This window comes from Nothobranchius furzeri, chromosome 14, assembly GCF_043380555.1.
Source record: "Nothobranchius furzeri strain GRZ-AD chromosome 14, NfurGRZ-RIMD1, whole genome shotgun sequence".
NCBI lineage: Eukaryota > Metazoa > Chordata > Actinopteri > Cyprinodontiformes > Nothobranchiidae > Nothobranchius > Nothobranchius furzeri.
Window position 1 is genome coordinate 49,162,951 of NC_091754.1, and position 9,420 is coordinate 49,172,370.

General features: G+C 41.5%; 1 protein-coding gene across 7 annotated transcripts in view; it reads right to left on the reverse strand.

The window, feature by feature from the left end:
* LOC107381112 (mitogen-activated protein kinase kinase kinase kinase 4) overlaps window positions 1-8,203 on the reverse strand; it is a 37,906-nt gene extending 29,703 nt beyond the window's left edge. For all 7 annotated transcript variants that reach the window (XR_011516234.1, XM_054743122.2, XM_070544175.1 and 4 more), the window contains exons 1-2: window positions 7,983-8,203; window positions 7,602-7,667 (exon numbers count right to left, since the gene is read on the reverse strand). Coding sequence is in view for 6 of the 7 variants with exons in the window: in XM_054743122.2 (XP_054599097.1) it covers window positions 7,602-7,667; window positions 7,983-8,039 (123 nt within the window). In the remaining variant the exon portion in view is untranslated. The remainder of the gene's footprint in view (window positions 1-7,601; window positions 7,668-7,982) is intronic.
* Between the last annotated feature and the right edge of the window lie 1,217 nt (window positions 8,204-9,420).

The window sequence follows — 9,420 nt, forward strand, 5'->3', positions numbered from 1 at the left end:
TGGACATTAATTAGCATTTTCCAGAGTTTTGACAAAAGCCCTTACTGTATCTACTGTTATGGTTGTATATTGAAATACATCATTGAAATCACAAGGGACCTCGTTTTTGTGGTGATGCATTTGTACTCCGAAAGACCTTTGTAAAAGAGACATTGCTTTGACCCGGATGTGTGTAATGTCCCGTCTGCAAGACTAATCCATAAGCAAAAAATATCACCCTTAAAAAATGGTCAGCGAAGGTCTCGGGCTATCACTGATAATCGATAAATTTGTCCAATCGTCCAAACTTCAATGTATTCTTCCCAGCTACAGTAACACAGAATCATACAATGTGTCTCATCTTGACATCATTCAGACGAGGGGGTGACTCGATTAGTAGACAGTGGCGTTTCTGCACAGACGCACACAGAAAGTTTTGTTCAGGCAGAGTGACCAGTCAGGGGACATTACAGGTCTTGTGACACCAATTAAAGTGAGGGTCATTGTGGGGGGGGAGTGAGAAGCGCTGTTGAGTCGAAACGATGCTGCCAACCACAGACGACTCAAATACTGTTTGAGTTTGAAATACAAACCAGGATAAATTCAATCTGGCTCATTGTAGGAAAAACAACGTCGAGTCTGACACAATGCATGACCCCCCAGTCCTGGCTGCAGGGCATTCAACACCCCCGGTTTCTGACCTAAAGGCCACACAGCCAATCAGCAGCCAGGCTGCTAGGATCTTAACAAGGGAGCTCTATTCAACAGTCATTAATTAGGCAAGCAGAACCATAGTGCAACTGCTTCTGGGTTCTGTTTTTGAAAGGATTTGACTGAAATTACTTTTTTTTTAGGAACAAGTTTCAAAGAAAAAGTTCTTAAATGAGCATTAATGGGTCATTATTAAAATTCCTCAGTTTATTGTTGCGTGAATGTTATCAATAATTATGATTTTATTTATTGTGGATTACTATCTGAATGACTTCTGTTTGCAAAACAGTGTTTATGTCATATACGACGACTAGTATGAGCCCTCAAAACCAAAATATATTGGTAAGATAAAAAAAACTTCAACTTTTGAAACTGAAACCAGATCATATAAAATTATTAGTTTTTAAATGCTGACTAGTTAGAAGCATTAATATGACCAGCAGTAGCAAAATTTAGCCCTTCTAGTGACTGACTTTATGAAGAGACTTCTTCAATATTCCTGCCAAAAAAAACTTTTTAATGCAAGGTTGATGCTATAATTGAATAAACCTTTTGGAGATGTGGGTGTTTTAAAGTGACAATGTGTATTTTTCCCTTTAATCTCTGGAAATATCGAAATGTTGTTGAAAATGAGCATCGGCAGGCGCAGGACCCCGAGCAGATCCAGAAACGACAGTGCCAGAAAACTGGCATCGGCATTGCATTCTCCCAGTGGAATGAACTGAAGGGCAATCAAAGTCTGAGGATTCACGCAGAGATCGCATGCTTTCTGCTCCACTGGTAGCAACATTTACTGAAATGTTTTTTTTAACTAGCAACAGTCACATTGATATAATAATAATACATTTTAATTAAAAGCGCCTTTCTGGTCACTCAAGGACACTGTACAGAATAAAAACACAAATCATTCAATAAAACAAAGTAAACATATGTAAACATAAGCAAACCAGGCACTCTAAAATTCAAAGTTTATATGTGGTTATTAGGGTTGTCACGGTGTGAAAATTTAACCTCACGGTTATTGTGACCAAAATTATCATGGTTTTCTGTATTATCGCGGTATTTTTTTTAAACGTGTCACATTTTCAGACAACTAAATAAACCCTGTATATCAGGAAAATATTGTCTTCAGTTTGTGTCTAAATTTAGCTTAAAATGTGTTATTTTGTAATTATGTTGTTTATTTGTTTACATATTTCCCCCTTTAGTCTTTAAAGTACCAATATTTGCCCATAACTTATTTTTTGTCTGTTTGATGTCATCCTTTTAAAAATATTAGATCAGCTGATACTCAGTACTCAAGTAGCTTTCTAATCAGATACTTTTTTACCCTTATTTGAGTAATAAACCCTATATCAGGAAAATATTGTCCTCGGTTTGTGTTCCAGTGAGCTTTGCAGATTTGGGAAAATGTCATCAGGCAGTAATCATTGTTAAATTCATAATTATTCTTGGAGAGAGACCAACTCTTATCTGCCCCTGGTAGTCCCGTAATGCATAAGTCATTTCAACATGGGGGTGTCCGTGACTCAGTTTATATGCAGGTAGCGGCGCTGCAGCTGCTTTATATTGCGACTCGTTGCATTCTCCCTCAACCCAAATCCTCAGATCACGCATTTTAGCTAAAACGGTAATGTTAGCTTGCCTTGCGTTGACTGTAGAGTTGTGGGTGATGGTCACGCAGATGTGTCATGAGATTTGAAGCGTTGCTGCCTTTCACAGACACTTTTTCTGCACGTGCTGCAAACAGGATAGCCGTCTTCTATCAACTGTCCCTCGGCATTCTTCAAATATCCAAAAAATGCCCGTACTTCCGACTTTGTCTTCTTTGAGGGATAAAAAATGTCCTGTGCACTGCCGTCTCCTCCTTTGGCCATTTTTTCAGCTTTAGCTTCAAGAAAGTTTTGGTCGTAAACAACAAAGCGCGCATGTGCCGCCGGCAACTTCAGCAGATGATACGGTGGCTGGTAAGGGTCACCGCGCCTACACCGCAGCCACGGTAATCCACCAAGATAATATAGTTTTTAAAAAAACAAGACGGTTATTATTAGTGTCAACTTTTTTACCAGGGTTTACCGCTACACTGGTTACCGTGACAACCCTAGTGGTTATGAAGAAGTGAGTTTTGAGTTGTTTTTTGAATTCTGTGAATGAGTTAATGTTCTTGATGAGAACATTACTCTCCGCTCTCCAACATGCCAACCCCTCATCTCACAAGAGACACTTGGAAGCGAAACGTTTTGTGCATCTATTTTATACTTTTGTTTGTTCTTATGTTACTAGTTGGTCAACAAGCTTATTTAAAACAGTGCCCAATTTCACATGAATCCCCCAAAACATATTTTCCCTAAATGAATAAATTACTTTGAGTATACTGAGTATAGTCTGGGATTTTTCATTGGACAAATATCAATTACAAATTTAAGACCGTTTCATCGTACACGCCATCCATGTTTCCCAGTAAAAACTACCATCTTGTGGAAATCTGGCTACCCAAGCACATTACAATCCAATGTAACTTCCGCAATTTGTCTGGATTAACCAAATTCTTCAATGTTAACGTGCCGTTGCTTCTGCAATTTGCTCAGACCACCCAAAATCTTATAGATCTATGTACCAACGTCCAGCATATCATGTTGTATAATGTCATCAGTAGGCACAACGCCCTGAGCAGACCAGCGAAATCTTCACCCCTTGATTTATCAAGCTGACTGACGCACCTTTACCAATTACTTTATTTGAAACGCCAAGTATGTGTGCAGCCGATTTCACATAAAAAATATTTTCTTAAAATCCAAACAAACTTCTTAAACACTTTGCAGCTTTAACCACTGCCCTTGGGTACATACCAACCTGGCCCACCACCAGATGGTCCTACTAGCCATTTAACAGATTGCAGAAGGAGCTTCACTCCTTTCTCAGCAGCAGTTCCCACCCTCGCGCCTGTCAGGCATAGATCACCCCCCCATCGAGGACAACCCTTCTTATATCGAGTGCATAGGCGAGGCTGCCACTTAGGTTGGGAGAGTAAACAAAGGACAAAAGCTGCTCAGCTGCAGAAATCCTAATAATTTAGCTTCTTGTAGGAAATTTGTCTTCATGACATCATTATATGTCACATTAGGATGCTAGAAGAGCCTGCTACGAGTGCAAATTAAATAGAGAAATGATCCATTTGCTGATAATGATTTAATTATGAGAAAATCTTGTCAGTTTGATGTATATTTTACACACCAGATGAACACAAGGCACATCTCAGTGAGAGAAAACGGTTGGGTGCATCTTTGGTACACCCCGTGAATGCACAGCAGACAGTTCAGTGAGCGGCTGCCAACTCAAGCCTGTATATGTGTAGTTATACTGCAGAGAAAAGGGAATATTGACGACTGGAGGAAGTTGTTATTTTCTGTTCTCCTCAGTGGCTTTTTCTTAAATCCTGCTATTTAAAGACAGCTCGGTCAGCTAGGTTTCACTAATAAACAGGAGGAGAAGCTCAGTGAGAATCTCTTTGTGTAATCCAAGAACAGTGCGAGACAAGCCATGCGTTTCCAGATGATGTCGAGTAAAACGTACGAGCAACTCCTACTCAAAGAATCTCTGAGAAATCCGCCAAACTGCCCTGGGATCAGATTTGCATGCAGAAATGCAACAAATTCATTTCACAGCAAGTAAGACAAACCCTTCAGGAAGAGAGCATGTCGGGCTGCAGGTAATGCTGCACACAACTTTATCTGATCAATCTCTTCATAGACTATAGCTTTCATTTCAGTCCAGAGCAAAATTAGGTAATTTAAAAAAGGCTTTTAAGCCGCAACATAATTTTCATTATGGCTGTCAGAAAAAAGTGCTGTGCTGTGTTTTCAGAAGCTGGCGTGTCTCCAGGGGCGATGGCCGCCCACCTGACAGAGCGGGCAGGTTGAGAGCACCAGCAGCTCAGTGTGGCAACAAGAACACTGACATGGCAACCGGGAGCCTTAAGCCTAGTCTAGCACCAGCAGGTTGGCACTAAAACACACACACACATATATTGACTGAGATGTTTTCCTTTTTTACTTCTCCGTTGGTGCGTGAATGTTGTGAAGCACTTCTCCACTAGGACAGCAGAGGACGTAGCGCTTTTCTGCGGTATCTTTCATCAGTCCAGTATCCATGTACTTCAGAGAATTTTTAACACAAACAAATGTGTCCTCTTTGTCGTCCTCCAGTCACCACATCTAAACTCCTGTTTCCTGTCGTTTCCTGACATGAATAAATAGTTTGTTGTGCATCTTTGCACTCCTTCAGTCACAGTTGTATTCACGTTTGTATCGTTGGGACTTTTTTGGCGAGACCAGAGCTTTAAGTGGGCAGGTACCAGTGGGTACAGAACCAGCACTTCTAATTTGAACCTCTCAGTGAACCAGGACTTTCTTCCAGGGTATGATGCATACCGTTTATGCAAAAGGATGCATTTTCAAATGTGCAAGGATGTGTGCATCACTGCTTTGAGGCACACTGCTCATACAGTACAGGCCAACAGTGTGGACACACCTTCTCATTCAATGTGTTGTCTTTATTTTCATGATCATTTACATTGGGAGATTCTCACTGAAGGCATCAAAACTATGAATGAACACATGGATTTATGCATTTATGGGCAGAACTGTGGTTTTGCATTCGACACCACGCCCAGTTTTCACTGTACTTGCCTTTCATTAGAGGTGAAACTTTATTAACACAACACTGACAGATGCTTGAAAAGAAAAAGTTGACAAAATTCTTATTCTAGATTTTTAAAAACATAATAAAAACATATGTTGTATTACCAGAGCAAACTGGTTGTCTGATGGCCTTTTTGAACAAAATCTGCAGCAGTGATTCAGAAACCTGAGACTAGAGGTAGGCTGCTTAATTAGCCGACATTAGCCACTACCTAATTCATCAGTTATAAACCATGCAGGAGTATGAAAAACCTATCCAAAAGAAGATTCGACAGCAAGCTCACTGCAGAAAGCTTTTTAGTAAGTGAGAATGCTTTTCTGGTTCCAAGTGTTGTAAGTAAATGTTTATTTAGGTTAAGCCATCAGATTATATTTGCGTTGGATGGATGAAGGAATCTGTTGTTTTAAGATTCTGATCAGTCACAGGAAAACCTAAAATGTTTGATCAAAACTTTAGTGAATACAGTTACATTTGTGTCCAAAACACAAAAACTAGAGCTATGAAAATGGCACTACTGGTATTTGATTATAATTATAATCAAATCTGTAATCATGACATTAAATAGCTTGGTAGATTTAGATCCATATAAAATAGTGCATTAAACATTCAGAATGATTTGCAAATCTAACTTTTTGGGGGAAATTGGGACGTTCTACTCTCAGAGGTTAATTTCAATAACAAAAAATAAATCCACCTGAAAGGGAGACATGTCAGAGGAATCAAAAGTTACCAAATCTCAGAGTGTGAAGAACCTTGGTCACATTGTGCCTCCTGAAAACGGGGCTTGCTAACTGTGACCGAGCACTGGACAAAGCAGAAAAAGCCTCAGAGGGAGATGAAACTCCTCCCCGTTTCAGTTGGGAGGGAGGCTGTTGTGATTATTCAGTCGGATGGACTTTGAAACCCCCGCAGACAAACACCTCCTTTCTGTGGGTCCGAGTGACTGACAGAATGAGAGACCCAAACGAGCACGGAGACAAGCCCAGCTTTGTGAGGAGCAGCAGGCCGGTTCTGTCTGGAACTGGACAGCTGCTCTTCTATCAGTTGCAGCCCTCCCACCACCACCACCACCTCTTCTCTGCAGCACATGCTCTCACTGCACATTAGGGTTAACGCCACTGGACTGATCGACAGCCGATCGATAGCAAGCCACCGCTGCAGAGCTCCAGCTCTTGGCAAGGACTCGGCTGGAGACAGATTTTTCTTATCCCATGCAAGCTACTAAGTTTTTGTGTCAACTGCAAGCAAATCTGCCCATTTCTGGGAGCTGCATTCTCACGTGGCAGCACTTGCAAATAGAATTAGCACTGAACAGTGAATGGGGGAAGAGATTAAAGGGACAAAAAGGGGGAGAAGATGTTATTCTCTATCCCACACATTCAATTTAAACCTATCTGGTGAGAAGATAGCATGTCAGCATCCAGTCACACTAGCCTGATGTGTTTGGAGGCAGGGGGAGATGCTGGGAGGCTATTATGCTGGGGGGGATTGAATGCAGGTCAGTGGAGCACTGTGGGCTGCTGGAATTTAATGCTCAGCTTAGTTTGTCACTTTTATTTTTCCTTCTAAATCCGTAAGACTATTAACAGTCAAAGCCAGGCGTGTTAAAACTAGATTTTTGTGCTGTTAAATGTCAAGAGTTTCCACTATAAGATAAGAAAAACACAAGACCCTATGAGATGTTTTTGTCCGCTTCCCTCCTTGGAGATGTCTTTCAACAGTAGCAATGTTCACTTTAAACACGGAAATGTGACACCACTAGCAGATGGTCCTGAAAGCAGGATTCTCATTCCCTGAACTGGGAAAAGAGGCACTGATTTAAGCATGACATGAAATTTACTGGTTTTATCCTCAACTAATAAAAAATGAGTTTCTGCAGCTGGAAGCGTTTCTCTTGGAACTGATGGTGCTTCTCCATCCACACTTCCCTACTTGTCAGTAAAGCCAGGTGATGTAAGCTAGGTGATGCAGACAGTAAATGGTCTGATTCAGCCATTAGCCTAACTGGTAACAATAACACTAGCTTGAAACTGCTCCAGTACACTCGTCCATGTGTTTCCTCCTTCCACATAAACCTCTCTCAGAAGGCCTCAAACCCATTAGCTTGATGTCACTTTTTTAGGAATTAGACTTCCAAAGAAAAAACACCAGATTGTGCTTTACTTCCACTGTGAAAACAAGACAGGCCACGCGCTGCGCCTCCAACCAACCTTGTAGACTTGTCCATAGGTTCCATTTCCAACTACCTCCACCAGCTCAAATATCCCAGCTGGATCCTGAAAAGAAAAGCGCAAACAGATTAGGTCAAACCCCATGTTACAAATACAAAAATGTATTAATATTGACCACTGCAAGCCAGCTGTTGCGCCCTGTTCTTCCCTCATGCCAAACGCATCTCGAACAAAGGAAAAGCAGACGCTGGCAACACCTCGCTGTGTCTCAACGGTCATTTTCCAACACGAAGAAACAATTTTTAACAGGCTTAAAGTGGCTAGCCTTCGCTAATCCAACAGAAGTCTGTTTTTATGTAACATTTTTAATAAAAGACGGTAAAACAGCAGAAAAACATTGGCTCAGTCGGCAGCACTCACCCGCAATGAAGCCAAATCTATGTCTACTAGACTTTTAGCCGGAGAGTCGTTCGCCATCTTTCTAATAAAAGCCGGACTTCACTTGGACTTTGCGGAAAATGGCCGCTGTATCATTTGCGAGAGTTTCTGATGGTGAATTCTGAACAGGGCACCGGGTACTCCTCTCTACCGAATCCGCTTTTCGGTAGTTAACGCTAGGACCTGGCTACTCCATGTTGAGGTGGCAGCGAGCTGGGTCGCTCCCTCAGCTCTAGCACCGTGGTCAACAACCAGAGGTAAAACTCGGGCTTCCGGTTGGCCTTTTCAACATAAAAGCCTCTTCTTCCTTTTAGTTTTGTGGTTTTTATGGCGGGATGTAAACAGCTTAAAGTGCATTACCGCCACGCCACCTACCGATCCGGAGTCTGTTCATCTTTCCCACTTTTCTCCCATAAATTCTCCTCCCTATCCCAGTGCCAGAAACCCCAACCGTGCTCCAATTCATTGCTTGTCTCATTCCACGTCCATTCCAGGAAAAGCTGGTGTTAACAAATCATATTAATATTCAGTCAAACCATATATTGATCTCGTTTATTCAAGACATAATTGTGAAACAAAATAAAATATTACAATTAATGACTAAAGAAATAATCAGAATTTAAAAAATACATGTTTCTGCAGCTCACCATTTTAAATAAGTTTTTATCTCTAGTTTTTTTTAACACAGCAACAGGTGAATTACCCTAAAAATAAATTGTTTTTATTAAATTTGGGATAACATTTTAAATAACTGAAATGTGTTTTTCTAAAATTTGTGTGTTTGTAAAATTTAAGTTAAAGGTTTTGGATACCTACTGATTTTTTAATAAAAACAAATAAAGGTGCAATGCATCTGGCCACCCCATCAAAATTTTCTGGAGGCGCCCCTGCAACCACCTCCCTTTTCCCACAGAGTTCACACTGGATGACCCAACCTCCTCATTTCTCCTTCTCCCGTCCTCCTCAACACACCCCTTTACCAGAATGCCAGACATTCATCTTCATTACCCATTTTATGGTCTTGTTTTCAGTTTTCCCCAGACCAAGCTTATATCAGTTAGTTGCTTTGCTGCCCCTTTGTCATCCACCATATCATTAACCCCAACCCTACAATATGCTAGCACCCACAAAAACTGAACAAGTTCATACCACCTGCACTACTACATCCGGTCTGCTGTCCGTATGTCCTCTTCTCAAGCTTTTGAAAGCTGCTCTTGAGTCCAAACATACAATTCTCAATGTTTTCCTCGTCTCTCGTCTCGTCTCGTCTTCCTCCGCTTATCCGGGTCCGGGTCGCGGGGGCAGCATCCCAACTAGGGAGCTCCAGGCCGTCCTCTCCCCGGCCTTGTCCACCAGCTCCTCCGGCAGGACCCCAAGGCGTTCCCGGACCAGATTGGAGATGTAACCTCTCCAACGTGTC